Here is a 22,637-nt window from a genome sequence, read left to right as displayed (position 1 = left end):
GGCATTGCTGGAAAGCAGAAAGAACAGGTTTTGGAGGAGGAACAGAGGGGGACTGCAGCTGCAGGAGAGGTTTCGAGGGCCACATAAAATGGCCTGGAGGGCCTGATTCGGCCCGCGGGCCTTGTGTTTGACACATGTGGCCTAGGGTATAAGAAGATTGCCAAGACCCTGAAACGGAGTTGCAGCAAAACCATACAGCAGTTTAACAGCACAGGTTCCACTCAGAACAGATCTCACCATGGTCAACCAAAGAAGTCGAGTGAACGTGCTCAGCATCATATCCAGAGGTTGTCTTTAGGAAATAGACGTATGAGTGCTGCCAGCATTGCTGCAGAGGTTGAAGGGGTGGGGGGGTCAGCCTGTCAGTGCTCAGACCATACGCCGCACACTGCATCAAATTGGTCTGCATGGCTGTTGTCCGAGAAGGAAGCCTCTTCTAAAGATGATGCACAAGAAATCCCACAAGCAGTTTGCTGAAGACAAGCAGACTAAGGACATGGATTACTGGAACCATGTCCTGTGGTCTGATGAGACCAAGATAAACTTATTTGGTTCAGATGGTGTCAAGCGTCTGTGCCGGCAACCAGGTGAGGAGTACAAAGACAAGTGTGTCTTGCCTACATTCAAGCATGGTGGTGGGAGTGTCATGGTCTGGGGCTGCATGAGTGCTGTCGGCACTGGGGAGCTACAGTTCATTGAGGGAACCATGAATGCCAACATGTACTGTGACATACTGAAGCAGAGCATGATCCCCTCCCTTCGGAGACTGGGCCACAGGACAGTTTTCCAACATTAGAATGATGCCAAACACCTCCAAGATGACCACTGCCTTGCTAAAGAAGCTGAGGGAAAAGGTGATGGACTGGCCAAGCATTTATCTGGACCTAAACCCCATTAAGCATCTTTGGGGCATCCTCAAACAGAAGTTGGGAGGAGTGAAAGGTCTCCAACATCCACCAGTTCCATGATGTCGCCATGGAGGAGTGGAAGAGGACTCAAGTGGCAACCTGTGGAGGTTTACAAACTAAGTGGTTAATTATCAAATAGATAAAACCAAACTCATTTCAATGGTTTATTTAAAGCTCGGTTTATACTGCTACTGTGGGACCACAAGTCGCATGACATTTCAAATTTAATGTTTCCCTATGAGAGCCGTCTTAACTTATACTACACGTCGCTCCGACTTTAGAAGGAAGGAAGGAAGGAAGCCGCAGGACAAATACAACTTTGCTGTCGCAGTAGTTTGACCCGCCTATGTACAGCTAAATGTAAAAACAGAAAAATCAGCACAAGGGAGATTACAAGATAAACAGAGGTTACTAGCACTGGCCTACAGATGGAACACTAATGTCCTATTTGTAACAGATGTGTGTAACATCCTCCAATGAAGAGGGCTTGCTTGCAGACACAGCGCAAATTAGTCCACTTTATTAGGTGGTGCTATGGCTTCATTGGCTGTCTTGGGAGCGGGTGCCACATTGCACACTGAGGAGACTGAGCATTCAATACATAAGTAGGTTGTGACTCTTCTATAATGCATAAAGGGCAACTGCCTCAACCCTTAACTGGAGGCACATCGGAGTGTTTTTCAGCTTGTAAAACGCTCTGCTCTGAAGCTTCAAAAAGCCCAACAAGCAAAATCCCATTCATTTCATTGGCTCCTGTTCACATCTGAGCGTTCTGTTGCCTGAAGCAAAACGCCTGAAGCTCAAAAAAAGTACATGAGCTTCTTTTTGGCAGAATCCAAGCCGTTTTGGCCCCATAGACTTCAATAGAAGCGCCTGACTTGAGCAGAAAAACGCTTGTAAAATGCTTTTTTTGGCTAAACAAAAACTCCTGAAGCTGTAAAAACGTTTGTAATACACTTCTAAAATACTTTAAAAAAAAGCTTGTAAAAAGCTGCAAAAAAAGCCTCAAAAACGCCAGTTAATCAATACACTCAGGTGTGAATGGAGCCTAGTACCAGCCAGACTGCAACAAACTAAACTACCCTATCCAACAGTTCAGGTTAAAACCAGGGGTTTAGTTTGCACACATTTGGAAATGCATGCAAAAGCTGCAGAGGCCACATCACAGCACCCCAGTATTATCTGCAGTCCTAACTCTATACATTTTGAGAGCCTCCATAGTAGGAGCCTATATAAAATAATTGGATAGATTGAGGGCAGGTATGCCTGGAGGGAGCCCACCACACCTTCTTTACCGCACTCCTGATGACGTAACGTTTACAACTTGCGAAAAGCGTTGGGTTGACGCCACTCTATTCCACTGTGGACCTACAACCCGAAAGTTCCTCGTTTAATGGATCTCGGGCCGTTGTGGTTGATTTTCATGTAGCTGGTTAGGCGGTGATGAGGGGGTAAGGCAGTATTGAATGTTATAAAATCTTTAGCAAAATTATTGTAAAGACTTTATGTATTTTATGGGATGAAAATTATTTTTATAAGAACTGCAATAAAATACTGTATATGACTAGGAATGTTTTATAGATTAACTGCAGTCTGCTCACATAATTTGTAACAAAAAACATCTTTGCCATTCTGAAGCTTCCCTCCAACCACTTTGCATATTATTTTATATATACTGTGATTCTATACTTGCCAAATATGCTGCAGAAATCTCCCTCCACTAAAGCCCCGTACACACGATCAGATTATCGAACGATCTGTCATCTGTTTTTTGTTGCATGATAGTCTCATGTGGAAAGTGAAGCGGTTATTTTCATACGAAAATTCCAGTATGACAGAATTCTACTTCAGAAGTGATGTCATGTGTTGGATTGTTTTGTATGCGTTCTTTCCTCTCTGAGCATGCCTAGTCTTGCTCTTACGATTTTTTTCAGACGATAACTGTACTAAATTAAACGAAAATAGGACCTTGTGTTGACGTACGATACAAATTTTATAGCTTGCACATCTAGTTTTTGTCGTCCGAAAATTCGTAATCGGCTGTCGAAAGCACCATAATAACAATCCGAAGATCGGCAGATTGTTCGTCGGACAAAATTTTACTTCCGATTTTTGTATCGTTTGTACGGGTCTTAAGTGCCGGTTCACATATGTGCGGCTGCGGAGATCGCATGTAATTCGGAGCGCACTGCTCCTTCATTACATGCGATCTCCTGTGCGGATGCGAATTCAGCCATGCACTTTGTATGGCTGAAATTCGCACTGCACCCGCACCAAAGACGCACAGGAGGCATTTTTTCAGCCGCATCAGGATCTGATCGCACAGTGGTTCACCCTTGTGCGATCCGATCCTGTGCGAACTGTCAGATCGCACTGCGATATGCGATCAAACTGGGGGTGTCATTAACATTTAACTGACACCCCCTGCATATCGCATATGGCAGTGTGAACTGCCTCGTGCGGATGCCATGCAGGAACACGCTGCGTATTCGCAGCCTTCCCGCATCGCACAAGTGTGAACCGGCCCTTAAGTCTGGCTGCAGCCATTTAAACTGTGGGCAGCTGAAGCTGCTGCTTGTTCACTTCCTGGATTTACACAGACACACACAAACATACACATATACAGACACACACAGTAGAGCTGTACAATTCTGGATAAAATGAGAATTACGATTTTTTTGCTTAGAATAAAGATCATGATTCTCAGCGTAACATCTTTCACAATATAAAAAAAAAAAAAAAAAAAAAAAAAAAAAAAAAAAATCGGGCTAACTTTTCTGTTTCGTTTTTTTAAAATTCATTATTGTGTATTTTTTCCTAAAAAAACTGCGTTTGAAAGACTTTGGCGCAAATACAGTTTGACATAAAAGATTGCAACGATCGCCATTTTATTCTCTAGCGCCGCTGCTAAAAAAAAAAAAAAAAAATCTATATATCCATCTATCTATCTTTATTTATTTATTTATTTGGGGGTTCCAAGTAATTTTCTAGAAAAAAATACTGTATTTTAACTTGTAAGCAACAAGTGTCAAAAAAAGGCTTAGTCTTTAAAGGCTCCATTCACACCTGAGCGTATCATTTTCAGGCATTTTTTGGGCGTTATTCAGGCGTTTTTTGCAGGCGTTTGGAGGCAGGCATTGCAATCTAACAAAAACGCTTGTAATCTGCCAAAAAAGTACTTTTTTTGAGCTTCAGGCGACAAAACGCTCATGTGTGAACAGGGACCATTAAAATGAATGGGATTTTGCTTGTTGGGAGTTTTGGAACTTCCGAAATGAGCGTTTTACAAGCTGAAAAACGCTCAGGTGTGAACAGTGCCTTACAGGTTAAACTGACCTCATTTGCAGACGGAAGTTCATTCCTTTGATCTAAATGAATTAAATTATATTTTGTAAAGCATTGTGTTTATAGTTTTCTAGCAGCCTTAAAGTGGTAGTATACTCCCTTTTTCATTTTTACCTACAGGTAAGCCTATAATAAGGCCTATAATAAGGATTACCTGTAGGTAAAATTAAGATCTCCTAAACCTGCACGGTTTAGGAGATATTCACCCTGCATGCAGCCGCTGACACCAGCGGCGCATGCGTCTGAAGGTCCAACGTATCTTGCCGGACCTTCAGAGCTCCTTGCTGGAAAATGAACTCCCGCTCGCATGCGCGGGAGTGACGTCATCACGGCTCCGGGCACTCACAGTGCCGGAGCCGCCGAACCAGGAAGAGACGCAGGAGGAAAATGTCAGCTCCCGCAGCGGTGTCCGGGCGACCGTGTGCCGCCGTGTGACCGCGGGCGGCTTTGTTCTAAGGTAAGCATTTCATAATGTGCTAGTATGCAATGCATACTGGCACATTATGCCATTGTCCTGCAGGGTTATTTTTTTACACAAGGAATACAACCGCTTTAACAATGTAGATAAGCATTTGCTGGAGGCCCAGTTTTTTTAACAGCTGTGAGTGAGCAGAGAACAGTTTTGTAAGAATCCAGGACATGCCGTTTTAAGATTGCGAGGGGGAGTGAATAGAGATTGCGATTTTTTAACGAATAATCGTGCAGCTTCGACACACACACACACACTACTGCTTGCCTGCACATTTCTCCCCTCGGGATGAATACACATGAATCTCTGCAGTCTCCTGTTAACTCTGCCCTCATCCAGCGTCCCCCCCCCCCCCAATTCTGCAGCTCTCATTGGCTCTCCTATGACTCACCCCTCCTCCCTTGCTGGCAAACTCTCACGAGAGTTAGAGAGAGAGAGGGGCATGATGTCATTAGCCCTAGGCTAATTACTAGACAAGAAAGAGGAAGCGGGCTGTATAAGGTATTTACTGGCAGGAAAAAAAATGTTTTACTTTCCAAAGTTAAAACAGCAAGGACAGAGGATTTAATAGATGGGAAGGTGAAAAAAAGAGCTGTTTTAACAAATTGTAATCTCTCTTGTGTGGGGTCTGTATCTAGTTATTCATGGTACATTGTCTATATCAGAGATTCCCAAACTACGGCCCTCCTGTTGTTCAGGAACTACAATTCCCATCATGCCTAGTCATGTATGTGAATGTCAGAGTTTTACAATGCCTCATGGGATGTGTAGTTCTGCAACAGCTGCATGGCCATAGTTTGGGAATCCCTCGTCTATATCATTAAAAGTATGGAATAAAGTGAAGTGGCTTACCTAAAGCGGGGTAACCCAGGTAGAATCGGTCCGCTCCGAGCCATCCAAGAAACAAGGACAGGGCCACTGCTACTTTGTAGGAATAACCGTTTCTGCAATTAAACGGAAGAGCCGTGATTATACAGAGCACAAAAAATCATGACACCTTAGTTCCTTAAGCCTCGTACACACGCACCGATTGTTGGCCGACCGATCGGCCGTCGTCTTTTGTCCAGTGTTGTTGTGTTGGTTGAAATGTGCTCTAGACTGCACACAAATTTTGTCGGCCAACAACAACCAACTTCAGAAGTGATGTCATGTGCTGGTTTACTTTCTGTGTGTTTTTTCTTCTCTGAGCATGCCCAGTCTTGCTCATCACATTTTTGTCGGCCTAAATCTGTACTGACTGACGAACAATCGGCCGTTCTGTTGTTGGCCAACAAAAATTTTATAGCCTGCACACCAGATTTTGTTTGGCCGAAAAGTCGCAGTCGGTTGTCAGAAGCATCATACTAACAAGCCGATAATCGTCCGATCGTAAATTTACGGCCAACAATCGGTACGTGTGTACGGGCCTTAACATTTCAAACTGTAGTTTGACATCGCATGTGATTCGCAGAGCACTGCTCTGAAAATCACATGCGATGTCTGCGCGATGCAAATTCAGCCATACAGATTGTATGGCTGAATCCGCATCGCATTCGGACACAACTTGCACAGGACCCTTTTTTGGGTCCGCAGCAGAATTGGATCGCATGGTGGTTCACACCTATACGATTCGAATCATGTCCGAACTGACAGTTCGCACTGCGATATGAGAACTGATCTGGGGGGGTGTCGTTAACTTTGTATTGACACCCCCAGCAATTCGCATATGGCAGTGTGAACTGCCTGCAATTTGAATGAGATGCAGGAACCCGCAGTGGATTTGCAGGGTTCCTGCATCGCATATATGTGAACAGGCACTTAGCCTGCGGTCACACACCGGGTACGATTTAAAGCCCAACTTCCGCGAGATTTATAACAATTGGATACGACTTCAGTGCTACTTTATGAGAGGGGCTGTCAATGTTACAGGGAGAAACAGTGGTGTTATGAACAGAAGTTTAACTAGCAAAGGGTTAATCTTTAACTTCTTTCAGGCTATAGTAGTGCTGATATAGACGCAGGCACGATTTACATTATAGTCTATAGCAGTGAAATTGTGATTGAGTCCTGAAAAAGTAATGCATGAACAATTTCTCAAATTGGCAAAGAACATATTAAATGCTATTAGATGCTTCAAGTAGGATTTGTAAATCGCATGTTGTACCTGAAGTCGTACTGGTGTGACTGAGGGCTTAGGGCTGGTTCACATGAGGATCTCACAGGAATGAACGAGTTCCTGTGCAGTGTTACATAGTTACATAGTTAGTGAGGTTGAAAAAAGACATCAGTCTATCCAGTTCAACCTATGATGTGTGTGTGTTTGCTGTTAACCGTACATTGTATACCCCTGTATGTTGTACATTGTATACCCCTGTATGTTGTACATTGTATACCCCTGTATGTTGTACATTGTATACCCCTGTATGTTGTACATTGTATACCCCTGTATGTTGTACATTGTATACCCCTGTATGTCGTACATTGTATACCCCTGTATGTTGTGGTCTTTAAGGTGCCCATCTAATAGTTTTTTGAAACTATCGATGCTCCCTGCTCCCAGTGTGTGTTTTAACAGCCCATTCATTTGAAAAAAAAAAAAAAAAAAAAGTGCAAAAAGTAGTACTTGCACTAATTTTAAAAACACATTGTGCCAAACCACAAGGTACTGCAGTACCACGCGATTTGGTGCCCGCAAACGCACTGCGTTTGTGATCTTCATTTGAGGTGTTAACACTGGCACACGCATACAGATTGCAAGGGCAGTGAGTGCAAACGTAGTGCGGGAAAAGCGCATGCAAATCGACTTTCCTGAACCTCGTTCTGGTGTGAACCCGCCCTCAATCATATAAACAAAACTGTACTCACACATTGCGGCAGGGAAACGGTCGGAAAAAGCCAACTTCTTTACCAGAGAAGGTTGTGACATTCCCCTCAAAATCTTTACAGGAAATATTTGGTGCCGGATAACATGGAGCTGCAGAAGATAAGAATATTGGTGAGTGATGAATGCCTTTATTAAAGGATTTTTATAGGCATGACCAACATCTGAATTGCAATCCGTCTACGGCTGGCTTGACAGTCCTCTCTGCATTAATAATTTTCTATTTGGGAACCGTATTTTGGAGGTTCTGAGAGATATTCGGGTGGCAAAGAACCTTTCACTGCCTATTCGGGTGGGAAAGAACCTCTCACTGCCTATTCGGGTGGGAAAGAACCTCTCACTGCCTATTCGGGTGCCAAAGAACCCTTCACTGCCTATTCGGGTGCCAAAGAACCCTTCACTGCCTATTCGGGTGCCAAAGAACCCTTCACTGCCTATTCGGGTGCCAAAGAACCCTTCACTGCCTATTCGGGTGCCAAAGAACCCTTCACTGCCTATTCGGGTGCCAAAGAACCCTTCACTGCCTATTCGGGTGCCAAAGAACCCTTCACTGCCTATTCGGGTGCCAAAGAACCCTTCACTGCCTATTCGGGTGCCAAAGAACCCTTCACTGCCTATCGGGTGCCAAAGAACCCTTCACTGCCTATTCGGGTGCCAAAGAACCCTTCACTGCCTATTCGGGTGCCAAAGAACCCTTCACTGCCTATTCGGGTGCCAAAGAACCCTTCACTGCCTATTCGGGTGCCAAAGAACCCTTCACTGCCTATTCGGGTGCCAAAGAACCCTTCACTGCCTATTCGGGTGCCAAAGAACCCTTCACTGCCTATTCCGGTGTCAAAGAACCCTTCACTGCCTATTCCGGTGCCAAAGAACCCTTCACTGCCTATTCCGGTGCCAAAGAACCCTTCACTGCCTATTCGGGTGGCAAAGAACCCTTCACTGCCTATTCGGGTGGCAAAGAACCCTTCACTGCCTATTCGGGTGGGAAAGAACCTTTCACTGCCTATTCAGGTGGGAAAGAACCTATCACTGGGAATCAAAATCACTTACACAGAAGAGACTGAACACAACACATCCAGCATGTAGCGTTGCATGTCTGTTTCCAACCATCAAGATGGCCGCGGTATCCCAGACTGCAAGAGCGTCGTGTGTCGTTGGCTCCTTCCTACGCGTTTGGTCACAATATGACGAACTCCTCACAACGTCATATCGCGACGAAACACGTAGGGAGGAGCCAACGACCTGCTGGTTGGAAACAGACATACAACGCTACAAGCTGGATGTGTTCAGTCTCTTCTGTGTAAGTGATTTTGATTCTTAATAAATTAGTATTATGACAGTATACACTAAGGATTGTTCCATTTATTCCTGCATGACGATCTTTTTGTATGGAGAAACAATGGAGAGGAATGCTGTGGTGACAAGCCGTCAGGATTCCAGTGCTGCCAGTACCTATTAATGATCTACTGCTTCCAAAGACCTTTGTAGGTACGGTCTATGCTAATTGGTAAGAGGCTATGGAATTGGGTGTCGGTGGTGGTCTCAATAGCATACTATCAGAAGACTTCATTTGTATTCCCTTCTCGGATGTGGATTTTATTAAAATAAATTTGATTTAAAAAAAAAAAAAAAAAAATCTGAATAATAATAAAAAAAAAAAAAGCATTGAGTTTTATCCACCCTGTTCTATTCACATTGCACATGGACACAGAGAAACAAGCAGCTATTTCTTCAAAATAACAAAAGGTAGGAATCTGCAAAAAAGTTTGTTAATATCCCTGCCATGTACATAGATCCCCAGAGGAGAGTGTTTTTTCCCTCAACAAAAGTGGAGTTACTCTTTAACCCCTAAATGCTGCATTAGTGGCCAGTGGCTGTGTTAATTAACCCCTTCATTCTGCATTACGAAGGCACTGTTCACTAATTGAGCATGAACATTGTCACTACTGCATTAGCAGTGTTACTTAACCCCCGTCATTACGCATTAGTGTGGCAGTATTATTTAACCTCATCATGGTGAATTATGAAGGGGTTTATTAACAATGCCACTAACCACCAATCAGAAGAGTTGTTTAAAACAGCACTGCCATGACCATCACTGAACATGAACGTTCTGCGAGCTGCAGATCTAAAAAACTGACTTTTTGTAAAATCTTACCTGTAAAATTCCTTTCTCTGAGTCCTCCGACAGTCGCCGCCTCTTCATATTCGTCACTAATGGGGTTATTGACCTTTGCTCCGTAGGAGTAGCTAGGCAACAGAATATATTAATATCAAAGCTTTTAGCATATCCCACCCCCAGGGGGTGGTCCCCTCAGTCCATACCTCCCTGCTTCCTGCATTTCCAACTCAGTTTCAGTAGCATAGCAGTAGAGTACATAAACAAACCCCAAAAGAGGGGCGGGGGCGGCGACTGTCGGAGGACTCAGAGAAAGGAATTTTACAGGTAAGATTTTACAAAAATTCAGTTTTCTCTTACGTCCTCCGACAGTCGCCGCCTCTTCATATTCGTCACTAATGGGGACGTCCCATAGCAGTGTAGACATGAGGGGCGGGAAAAAAGCAGCCGCGCCTAAAGCAACGCAGTACCCACATCAGAGAAAGGAACCTTACCAAAGTAAGAGAACCAACTGGGCAACATGAAAAAACGTGCTCAACAGGAGCAACAACCCAGGAAAGAACAAGTAACCTAGGGGTAAACACACCCCAACAGCCAAGGGCCCAAACAAGGGACCCTAAGGCACCGCCGCACTAAGAACTTTACGGCCAAAGGAAGCATCTGCCGATGCCTGAACATCCACTTTGTAAAATCTTGAGAAGGTGTGAACGGACGACCAAGTTGCCGCCTTACACACCTGGGCCACAGAAGCCTGATGACGATAGGCCCAAGACGTACTCAGAGACCTGGTAGAGTGCGCCTTCACAGGAAAAGGAGGAACCTTCCCCTTCAAAGCATAGGCTTGCACAATCGTCTGTCTGATCCATTTGGCGATGGTCGCAGCCGACGCCGCCATGCCCTTCCGAGGTCCCTCAGGAAGGACAAAGAGAGAATCCGACTTGCGAAAGGATTTAGTCGAGGACAGGTAAACCCTGATCGCCCTAACATCCAAGGAATGCAAAGCCACCTCCTTCGGATGCTTAGGCTTCGCACAAAGCGAAGGCAGAACAATATCCTCATTGAGGTGAAATTCCGAGATCCTCTTCAGAAGAAAAGACGGGTTAGGTCGCAAGACCACCTTATCCAAGTGAATCACCAAATACGGAGATTTGCAGGACAAGGCCGCCAGCTCCGACACCCTGCGAGCCGAAGTGATCGCCACCAACAGAGACAACGAGATCTCCCTGATATTTTCAAAGGGAGCATGCTGTAACACGGACAGAACAAGGTTCAAATCCCATGGAGGCAAAGGCTCCCTCCTAGGAGGGACCAAATATTGCACCCCTTGAACAAAAGGTGCTAACCAAAGAGTTAGACGCCACAGGGCGTTGAAAGAGAACGGCCAGCGCAGAAATCTGACCCTTAATCGTGGCCAACGCCAAACGCTGGTCCACGCTCGTTTGAAGGAAAGCCAACACCCTCGACACCGAGTACGAGCGAGGGGAATACCCCCTGGACTCACACCAGGCAAAGTAAGCCTTCCAAGTACGGTAGTAAATCTTCCCCGAAGAGGCCTTTCTAGCCTTGATCAAAGTAGGAATGACCTCAGGGGAAAGACCCTTATCCTTCAGGACCTGGCTTTCAACAGGTCCTTGAGACAGGAGATCTTCTCGAAGTGGCAGACGCCACGGAGCGTCGACCGCCAGATTCACGAGGTCTGCGTACCAGGACCGGCGAGGCCAGTCCGGTGCCACCAGAATCACCGTGTGCGGTTCCGAGGCCAACCTGCGAAGGAGCCTGGACAGCAGCTGAATCGGTGGAAAGGCATACATCAGACGATACTGATGCCAGGGCGCCACTAACGCGTCTGAGGCGTCTGCCCGAGGATCGCGCGTTCTTGCCACGAACCTTTCCACCTTGTTGTTTAGACGAGACGCGAACAGATCCACATCTGGGGACCCCCACTTCGCGCACAACATCTGGAAGACATCCGGGTGGAGGGACCATTCTCCCTGGTCCAGGGCCTGGCGGCTCAGATAATCCGCCTGCCAGTTCTCCACCGCCGGAATGTGAACTGCCGATATCGCCGGGACGTGAATCTCGGCCCAAGACAGAATGTCGGCTACTTCCCGAGCCGCCCGGAAGATTCCTCCTCCGACCAAGTTCCCTGGGCGGACAGAACGCCCAGAACACCACCCCAGCCCGACAGGCTGGCATCCGTGGGGATCACCGTCCACGACAAGGGACGAAAAGACTTGCCCCCCGACACTGCCGGGGACTGAAGCCACCACAAAAGACCCCTTCGGGTGAGATGGCTCAATGACAGCCGCAGATCCAGAGATTGCGGACGCCCGTCCCACTTGGCCAGGACCTCCGCCTGAAGCTCCCGTGTGTGAAACTGGGCGAAGGGAATCGCCTCGAAGGCCGAAACCATCAATCCCAGACACCTCATACACGTCCGGAGGGACGAGCACTGATTGTCCCTGAGGGACCTGACTTGGCACTGAAGTGTGTGAAGCTTGTCTTCCGGCAGGAAGACCTTCGCTTGGACAGAGTCCAGGATCATCCCCAGGTAAAGAAGACGAACCGACGGACACAACGTTGACTTTGGAACATTTATCGTCCAGCCGAATTCCTGCAGAGTCTGCATCATGATGGACAGGTCGTTCACCAGGCCCTGACTGGTCGCGGACCGAATCAGGATATCGTCCAGATACCCCAGGACAGAAATGCCCTGGGCTCTCAATAAAGCCAGGACCGGCGCAAGCACCTTGGTGAAAACCCGCGGAGCCGAAGCGAGGCCAAAGGGCAACGCCACGAATTGATAATGATCCTCCGCAATGGCGAATCGAAGGTACCTCTGGTGACCCTCGAAAATGGGGATGTGAAGGTATGCATCCTTCAAATTGATGGAGGCCATGAATTCCCCCGGAACCAGGGCAGCCACCACCGAGCGCAGGGATTCCATGCGGAACTTGCGAATCCGTACAAAGCGGTTCAGAGCTTTCAAGTCCAGAATCGGACGTACCTTGCCCTCCTTTCTGGGCACAGTGAACAGATTGGAATAGAACCCCCGAAATCTGTCCCGATGAGGCACCGGAAACCACCACTCCCTGGGCCCGCAGGTCCCGCACCGCCAGGTGCAGATCCTGCAAGCGCTCCGGAGTCAGCTGAAGGTTTGAGGGGAAAAATCTGCCCGCCGGCCGAGAGAGAAACTCGATCTTGTATCCAGATCGAACGATTTCCTGAACCCACCTGTCCCGAACGCGGTCCAGCCAGGGTTGAAGAAAACCGAGCAAACGTCCCCCCACCCCAGAAACGGGTGAGGGCGCCCCTTCAGGCCGCATTGTTATGGGCAGCAGATCCGGACTGGCCGGACTTCTGCTTACCCGCCCACGGCTTCTTCTGGGAGCCTTGGCCTTTAAAGGGCTTGCCCTTATAGTGCGACCGAAAGGCACGAAAGGACCCCTGAGAGGGCCTAAACGAAGCATTCTTCTTACCACGAACAAACTTATTCTTGTGAGGTTGGGGCAAGAGAGTGCTCACCCCCAGAAATACCCTTTATCAGAGTATCCAAAGATTCGCCAAAAAGGCGAGTTCCTGCGTAAGGCAAATTAGCTAAAGTCTTGCGGGAAGATTGGTCAACAGACCAACATTTCAGCCAAATCAGACGACGGTTCAAGACCGCCACACTAGAAAGACGCGCAGCCAAAAGGGACCATATCTAAGTCCGCATCACACAAATACATAACACCATGATGAATCTGATCCACCATAGCCAAAGTTGTCGGCGGGGCAGAGTCAGCCACCAGGGTGCGTCTGAGCACCTGCGTCCAATCCGCAATAGCCTGGGCTGCCATAATGGAAGCAAAAATAGGCTTCAGCATAGAGCCAGCAACCGTATAAGCATGACGGGCTAGAGATTCCAACCTCCTGTCCGTCGGGTCCCGGAACACCGGGGTATCCTCAGCAGGGATCGCAGTTGATTTATTCAAAATTGCCACCGCGTGATCCACCTGAGGCGGCACACACCAACGCTCATCAGTAGCTGGTGTAAAGGGATAACGCAGCTTGAACCTACTCGGTACCGCAAAAGGTTTCTTTAAATTGCGCCATTGCTCATCAACCGCGCGCTGAAATTCCGTAGAGCAAGGTAAAACCTGCGATGTTTTGCGCTTCCTTTGCGTCCCATAAGAGGACATCAAAGCAGGAGGACATGGTTCATCCTGCAAATGCAACGTTTGCTTGATAGAAGCAACCAACTCATCCATGAGGGCAAGCTCTTCAGACGAGCCAGGGGGAGAAATATCAACCCCTTCCACCTCAGCCTCCCCGTCAGACCCCACAAGGTCTAGGGATGAGTGAGACCCTGAGAAGGGCACTCCAGCCATAGCAGCCCCATCGCCCTCTGAATCAGAGGAAATAGACACCCTGGGCCGTTTTGTGGATCGATCAGCCACCAGCATCTGCACTTGAGCAGCTAAGTTAGCCACAATAGTGGCCAGATCAGCCCCCTCGGGGGAAGCAGCAGCCCCTTGGCCCCCAACCAAGGTGGGAGGAAACTTGCAATCCTGAGAATCCATGCCCCAGCAAACCAATTAATAAAGGGTACTGCGCCTTTAAGATCGCGGCGAGCGCTGCCCACCGCACCCACTGAATACACCGACCCCCACATGGACAAGAAACTGGGCAAGGAATACAGGAAAAAAGGAGATATAAAAACCTGGAGAGATCACACAGGCTGCTGCACCGATCGCTGTCCCAGAGGAAAAGGAAGTGATGCAAGACTGACCGCCCCTATGAAGCCTATGCAAGGCTACACAAGCATGGCCGCTGGCTGAGGAATCTTAGGGCAAATAGAACATGGCGCCGACATGTGGCCTGATCGATCGCCGCTCAAAATGGCGGCGTTTGGCGCCAAAAACGCCGTACAGTACCTCACAGGACCTGCCACCATGATTTTGCCCCAAAAAAACGGCGGATCGCCACAGCGATCGCTGCACAGCATGCCTAAAATCTGACTGCTTCACCAGGACACCCAGCAGAGCGGGATAGCCCCCCCCCCTTCACAGCCCCCACACAGGCAGCAAGTCCACACAGGAACTGACAGGGAGCACAGCAGCCACACAGACATGCAGGGTCACACAGTCCCAGACTGACACCCAAATAGACAGGTCCCCACATAGAGTTACACTTACCAGTCCGGATGGCGTGGGGAGCCTGCTCCAGCGACCAAACCGCTGCACTGAGGACAGGGAGTGTCGCAAGCATGACGCAGTGGAATTGCGGTGCGAAACCGCAATGGCGTCCAGTGAGGTAGCCACCTCACCGATAGCATCCCTGCTGCGAACAGGGATGGGTCGTTCAATATGCCAGGGCAAAACCTAAGCTGAACGCTCGATGGCAGGCTGGGAAGCCCCTGGCCCTGAGCCCTGGGATCCAGGGTGGCCAGACTGAGACCCAGCTCCGCACGATCATCTCCATCAGAAGAACTAACTAACGCTGGAAATAAACAGCTAAGTAAAAGAAAGAGAAAAAACTTCAAATAAAATCAAAAAGAGAAAAGAAGCTGAGACAAAGAGCCCCAGCACAGGAACAGCCTGCATACTCCTGAGCTAGGCATTAGAAACTGAGTTGGAAATGCAGGAAGCAGGGAGGTATGGACTGAGGGGACCACCCCCTGGGGGTGGGATATGCTAAAAGCTTTGATAATATATTCTGTTGCCTAGCTACTCCTACGGAGCAAAGGTCAATAACCCCATTAGTGACGAATATGAAGAGGCGGCGACTGTCGGAGGACGTAAGAGAAAAAACTTTTTTGCAAGGGATCTCAAACGTTTTGCCAAGGGATCCACCAAGGTAAAAGGGGTTGAGAAAGACTGTAAGCTTTGCTATGATCAGGGCCTGGCTATGGCCGGCCATACCAATATAGATGAAGGCTGAATAGAGAATGTTACAGATTCCATCAGCCCCATTATCCAGCACGGATTGTCAAATCTCCCTCTGCAGCTATTATATTTTGATAGTTTGCCCCGCCAGCTATAAAAGATACCCAAACTGTGCCTGCATCGAACGCAGCCACTGTTCAGACCACAATTTTCCCCCAGTCTTCCTTTTGTTTTTTCAATTGAAGGAAGTTGGGAGGGATGACAGAGCGAATTTTGGTTGGTTCATCAGGAGCTGGTTGAAAAACTGCTCTGTGTACGGACAGCTTAAAGGAGTTGTAAAGTCAGGAAGGATTTTTATCTTTATGCATTAAAATTAAAAGCCTTCTGTGTGTAACAGCCTCCTCAGCACCCATTAATACTTACCTGAGCCCCCTTTCTGCCCAGCGATGTCCAGGAGTCCCTCGGCCGTCCTGGGACTCTCCCTCCTGATTGGGTGAGATACAGCCACGGCGCCATTGGCTCCCACGGCTGTCAAAGTCAGTGAGCCAATCAGGAGATAGAGAGAGGGGGCAGGGCCGAACGCTAGCTCCGTGTCTGAATGGACACACGGAGCTGCAGATCGGTTTGGGTGCCTCCATAGTAAGCTGCTTGCTGTGGGGGCACTCGATAGGAGGGAGGGGCCAAGAGCAGGAACGAGGTACCCGAGAAGAGGAGGATCCGGGCTGCTCTGTGCAAAACCAACTGCACAGAAGAGCTAAGTATGACATGCTTGTTATTGTTTAAATAAAAAAAAAAAAAAAAAAAAACACAAGACTTTACAATCACTTTAAAAGGATTTAGGCTGCATTCACATGTCAGCGTATTGATCGCAGGCAGAATCACCGCGATTCCGCCCGCGATCCGGAAATCATTGCAAATCGCGGGAGGCCTGTGCATTGCCCGTGATTTGCAATAGCACCCCAAACGCTGTGCGATGTTGCCGCGATTTCCGCCTGCCGAATCGCGGTAACATCGCGCAAAAAAATTGCGGGACGCATTACGCCCAAAAAAGTACAAGAGCTTCTTTGGAGCGTAATGCATCCTGCGATTTGCAATGATTTCTGGATCGCGGGTGGAATCGCGGCGATTCTGCCCACGATCAATACGCTGACATGTGAATGAAGCCTTATGTACTTTATGAAACAAAAACACAAGAAGAAAAACTAAGAAATACACATAGGCATCTGGGGAATCCCAGATTTGTCCAGAAAGAATCAGGACTACTATATCATTAGCAGAAATATTACTTATAAATAGAAAAACTTACCAAAAGCCGTTAAATTTGCACATTTAACCGGTTCCTGTGTTATCGGGTTTATTTTTGGGTCCAGGCACATATATGTTCAAGGATTAAGAAAAAAAATGAGCCATTCTGATTAAACATACAGGAGACATATATATACCCTGGAATGGTACGTATGAGGTGCAAACACAAATAAAAGGAACAGATATCTGTGATCTGTCCAACACGAACGTGGTCACACGGGGCCTTCCTCGCACTGCAAGGGAAGTCAAGGGCAGGGGTCTTTAAACTTTTTAATATGAGGGCAACATCATATATTTTACAAATATTCTAATTGCCCAGCAGACCCCCAACCCATACATCCAGAATTGCCTGGATGGAGTCTCCCCCCCCCCCCCCATACATGCAGGATTGCCCAGCAAACCCTCGCCCCCATACTTCCAGGATTTCCCAGCAGACCCCCCCCCCCTTCTATTCAGGATTTCCCAGCAGACCCCCTTTCCCCCCATACATCCAGGATTTCCCAGCAGACCCCCCTTCCCCCCCATACATCCAGGATTTCCCAGCAGACCCCCCCCTTCCCCCCCCCCATACATCCAGGATTGCCCAGAACCCCCCCCCCCCTCCTCTCCAATACATCCAGGTTTACCCAGCAGACCCCCCCTTCATCCCATACATCCAGGATATCCCAGCAGACCCCCCCCCCCCCCCATAAATACAGGATTTCCCAGCAGGCTCCCCCCCCCCCATAAATACAGGATTTCCCAGCAGGCTCCACCCCCCCCCATAAATACAGGATATCCCAGCAGACTCCCTCCCCCCCCCCATAAATACAGGATATCAGAGCGGACTCCCTCCCCCCCCCCCCCCATAAATACAGGATTTCCCAGCAGACCCCCCCCTATACATCCAGGGTTACCCAGCAGAGGGGGTTATCAGTTTCAGCTGCTTTGGTTTTAATGAAATTAACAACAGTTGCACTAGATGGGCAACAATGAGACGACGTCCAAAACAGGAATGGTTTGATCGGTGATGGCCACTTCCATTTTTTCCCCCTACTCCTCTTTCCTGTTTTTCACTAGTTTTGCATTTGGCTAGGGTCAGTGTCACTACTGGTAGCATGAGGCGATACCTGGACCCTATAGAGGTTGCACAGGCAGTCTAAATCCTCCAGGATGGTACATTAATACGTGCCATTGCCAGAAGGTTTGCTGTGTCTCTCATCACAGTCTCATGAGCATGGAGGAGACTCCAGGAGTCAGGCAGTTACTCTAGGAGAGCTGGACAGGGCCATAGACAGTCCCTAACCCATCAGCAGGACCGGTATATGTTCCTTTGTGCAAGGAGGAACAGGATGAGCACTGCCAGAGCCCTACAAAATGACCTCCACGTTCGCCTGACCTAAATCCGATAGAACACCTCTGGAACATTATGGTTTGGTCCATCCAATGCTGCCAGATTGCACCTCAGTCTGTTTAGGAGCTCAGTGATGCCCTGATCCAGATCTGGGAGAAAATACCCCAGGACACCATCCGTCATCTCATTAGGTGCATGCCCCGATGTGGTCAGGCATGCATACAAGCACGTGGGGGCCATAAAAAATACTCAGTACCATTTTGAGTTGCTGCAATGAAATTTCAGCAAAATGGACTAGCCTGCTGCATCATTTTTTCACTTTGATTTTCGGGGTGTCTGAATTCAGCCCTCTGTAGGTTGAGAATTACCATCAAAGGATGGCATTGTTTCATTCCTAACACATCACCCAGTGCATATCGGTATAGATATCCAGCATAATAGTTTTCCCAGTGGAGATCTGATGTGTTTTCAAAGTGTTCCATTTTTTTTGAGCAGTGTATGTTTTTATTACAAATGATGCGAGCAGATTGCAGTTCCTCACCCCTTGGAACCCAAGCCTTTTGCTGACATATGTAGCTTTCAAGCTAAAGAGCAGAGACCCTGTATTCAGTCACAGCGGGAGTCGGGCCAGGGGAGGAGCGGCGGTGATCACCGCAACTCTGCCCCGATCGTCGGGGAGTCGAGTCTGGAGATCCGCCCGCTTGTGTAAACAAAGCAGGCAGATCTCCTAAGTGACAGGCAGTGTCAGATTGCAGGGTTCAGCATAGCTGAACATGCGATCTGTCCCTGTGTCACTCAGTCACCTCCCCCCACACACGTTAGTAAGCACCAGGCATACATTAACCCCTCCCTCTCCAATAAAATTAACCCCTTCCCTGCCAGTGTCATTTTTACAGTAACAGTGCATATATATAGCACTGATTATTGCAGTAATGTCACTGGTCCCCCCAAAAGTGTCAAAAATGTCAGTCAAGGGTCCAATCTGTCCGCCGCAATGTCGCAGTCCCGCAAAAAAATCGCAGATCGCCGCCATTACGCGTTAAAAAAAAAAACCAAAAATGACAGAAATCTTTCCCTAAGTTAGTAAACGCAATAACTTTTGCGCAAACCAATCAAAATACGCTTATTGTGATTTTATTTACCAAACATATGTAGCAGAAAACAAATTGGCCAAAAATGTAAAAAAAATTTAGATTTTTACATTTTTTTGGGGGGGAATTTCATGTGAAAAATATTATTTTTTCAAAATTTACGCTCTTTTTTGTTTATAGCGCAAAAAGTAAAAATCGCACAGGTGATTAAATACCACCAAAAGAAAGCTCTGTTTGTGGGGAAAAAAGGACGTAAATTTCGTTTGGATACGGCTTCGCACGACCGCGCAATTTTCAGTTAAAATCGCACAGTGCCGAATCGCAAAAAGTGGCCCAGACGTAAGACAGCAAAATCCTCCGGTGGTAAAGTGGTTAAAATGGTGCACACTCGTTGAATGGCAACGAACTTCAGTACCTAAAAATCTCCATAGGCGACGCTTAAAAAAAAAAATAACGGTTACCAGTTCAGAGGTACAGAGGAGGTCTTGTACTAGAATTATTGCGAATGCGCACTAAGGAATTTTTGCTCCGAACGCCCCATCCATTACATTTTTGGATGGGTAGCGCTATTCCGACAGGTCACAGGGATTTCCTCTCACTTCCTGTTTGGCTATAGGACAGGAAGTTAAAGCGGAGTTCCGGCCTCAAAATCGAAAAAAATCGATTTTGGGCCAGCCGCTTGCTGAGTGTCACCTAAAAAAGAAATGGATGCTCCCGATTATTTTTTTTTTTCACTTACCTTGATATTGAAGAAAATATACTCACCTTCCTTCCACTTCCTCCCTCTGCGGCCGCGCCCCGCGCTGTCTCTTCTGGCTTGCGATGACTCCTGGGAGCTGAACGTCATCGATCCCAGGAGTCAATGCGCCTGCACCGCCCCCCGCTCGTCACTTCCGGTGCAGGCGCGGCATTCACTGCTAAACAGCTTCTGGGCAACAGCTGTGGAGAGATGCAGCGTCTGCACCGGAAGTGACGAGCGGGGCCGGTGCAGGGCATTCTGGGACTCCGACGTCACCGAAGAGGACGCTCTGGCTTCAGCTGCCCACACCTGAGATGGCAGCGCTGGAGAAGAAATTTTCAAGGTAAGTATTTCTTCTAAAAGTTAAGTGCGACCCGGGACAGATCAGAGGCTATCCATTGTGGAATGTGCTAGCCCTGACTGTCTAAAATTCACCCCCGAGGCCGGAACTCCACTAAGGGAAATCTCCACAAAAGGAAACAGATGGCGGGGAAAGAAAAAAAAATCTCACAGTAGAGGTGCACCGAATGGAAACTTTGGTACTGAAAATTCAGAATGCACTTCAACGTGTAAAGCATGCGCAATAAGCAATTGTGTTCACAACGTCACTTCTGATGGGTAGCGATGTTCTGATAGAACACCTGCAAAGTGGGTTGTCCCCCAGAACTGGTGTCCCCATTGGAAGGTTTCCCCTCTATTCCTGGTCTGATAACCCAAAACTTAGGATGTTCTCTCTAACAATGGATAATAGTAAACAGGACAAATAGAGAGGGGGAATCTCCCCGACGGGGGCACAGACTGCAATAAAAACTGACAGGGGTTCTAATCCGTCTCCACTCTGTACAAAGCTACAAATAAAGTTTGTCCTTCCATTCCACATAAATTGCTAGACAGTGGCGGCTGGTTCGTTGGGGGTGCAGGGGGGCCGCATGCCATTGGCCGAGGAGGAGGCAGGAGGATTTGAGAAGACGTGGGGGACAGAGGAGAAGCTGCCGCTGCAGGTAAGTCTCTCTGGATTGAAGGGGGCACTGCACGCTGGGGTCGCTCTGCATTAAAAAGGGGGCACGCTGGGGGGGGGGGGGGGTCACTCTGCATTGAAAAGAAGGCATGCTGGGGGGGGGGGTCACTCTGCACTGAAAAGGGGGCACGCTGGGGGGGTCACTCTGCACTGAAAAGGGGGCACGCTGGGGGGGTCACTCTGCACTGAAAAGGGGGCACGCTGGGGGGGTCACTCTGCACTGAAAAGGGGGCACGCTGGGGGGGTCACTCTGCACTGAAAAGGGGGCACGCTGGGGGGGTCACTCTGCATTGAAAAGGGGGCACGCTGGGGGGTCACTCTGCATTGAAAAGGGGGCACGCTGGGGGGTCACTCTGCATTGAAAAGGGGGCACGCTGGGGGGGTCACTCTGCATTGAAAAGGGGGCACGCTGGGGGGGGGTCACTCTGCACTGAAAAGGGGGCACGCTGGGGGGGGGTCACTCTGCACTGAAAAGGGGGCACGCTGGGGGGGGTCACTCTGCATTGAAAAGGGGGCACGCTGGTAACTGTGCTCTGAAAGGGGGCACGCTGGTAACTCTGCTCTGAAAGGGGGCACGCTGGTAACTCTGCTCTGAAAGGGGGCACGCTATACCTTAATTACTGAAGGCCCCTTTCACACTTTTGTGTCCTCAAAGTTACGCAATTTTTTACAGCGTTTTTTGCCGCAAAGAAATGCTTATTACTTTTTTTTGTTTGTCCCCCCCCCCCCCCCCCAAAAAAAATTTTGAGCACCAGCCGCCACTGTTGCTAGACCTGGTCTAGGGACAGGGACAGGGTCCCCCCCCCCCCCCATTGGTATTGCTGATTACTGTAGTCCCTCCCCATTAGGAGAGCCCCAGCCTCCCTTACTTAGGCCTCACTCCTCTGGTTCCCCTGGCGGCCCATTGCTGGGATATGTAGTGCCCCCAGTTCAGACAAGCCCCCCCCTGACCCCTCAAATAACCACAAATCCTCCTCTCAGGATATTGTCCCAGCCGCAGCTCTTCACACTTGAAGCTTCCATCCTCAGCAGCCACGCAGGTCAGGTGCGACCACCACAACACCGAGATCCAGGCGACCAGCAGCACACAACCCCTGGGCGCCGCCATCTTGCGGGAGGCACAACAAGCGGGCGGGCTGCGTAAGCAGTCACATGACACGACGCCATGTTAGGCGTGGCAGAGCACAGGCGGTGTTTCGCGCCCCGTCGTCACAAGTCGGCGGCGCCACCTTGGGAGTGGCACAGTAGCAAACAGAACGTATGACGCGACTACCGTCCGCCATCTTGTGTGTGGCAAGCTGTGAGGGATATTTCATGTCAATATGTAAAAACTATATATATATATATATAAAAAATATATATATATACAGAACTTGTAAGGGGATTTGAGCCGTGAGGGAACCTTCCAGGAGGATTCATTACTTGTTTTTGTTTCATTAGAAAGTAAGTATGGCGGCAGAGTGATTCTGAGGTAAAATAGTAACCATGGTGATGAAGATGGGTCAATTCCAGGAAAACAAAAAACAGAACTTTTTATTGTGGATAAAATAAGGGAGGGTTGTACCCCCCTGTCAGTTTTTCTC

At 48.3% G+C, this 22,637-nt stretch overlaps 1 protein-coding gene across 1 annotated transcript in view; it reads right to left on the bottom strand.

Annotated features, from left to right (window-relative positions):
• TM2D1 (TM2 domain containing 1) overlaps window positions 1–22,184 on the bottom strand; it is a 36,233-nt gene extending 14,049 nt beyond the window's left edge. Inside the window, exons 1-4 of the mRNA XM_082266684.1 lie at window positions 22,041–22,184; window positions 16,875–16,948; window positions 7,567–7,675; window positions 5,575–5,666 (exon numbers count right to left, since the gene is read on the bottom strand). Of these exons, the coding sequence (XP_082122810.1) occupies window positions 5,575–5,666; window positions 7,567–7,675; window positions 16,875–16,948; window positions 22,041–22,162 (397 nt within the window). The 5' untranslated portion in view covers window positions 22,163–22,184. The remainder of the gene's footprint in view (window positions 1–5,574; window positions 5,667–7,566; window positions 7,676–16,874; window positions 16,949–22,040) is intronic.
• Window positions 22,185–22,637: the final 453 nt, after the last annotated feature.

Source organism: Pelophylax lessonae (genome assembly GCF_965119305.1).
Source record: "Pelophylax lessonae genome assembly, chromosome: 8".
In the NCBI taxonomy this organism is placed as follows: Eukaryota; Metazoa; Chordata; class Amphibia; order Anura; family Ranidae; genus Pelophylax; species Pelophylax lessonae.
The sequence above is the reverse complement of the archived record's forward strand: the minus strand, read 5'-3'. Positions and strand labels throughout refer to the sequence as shown.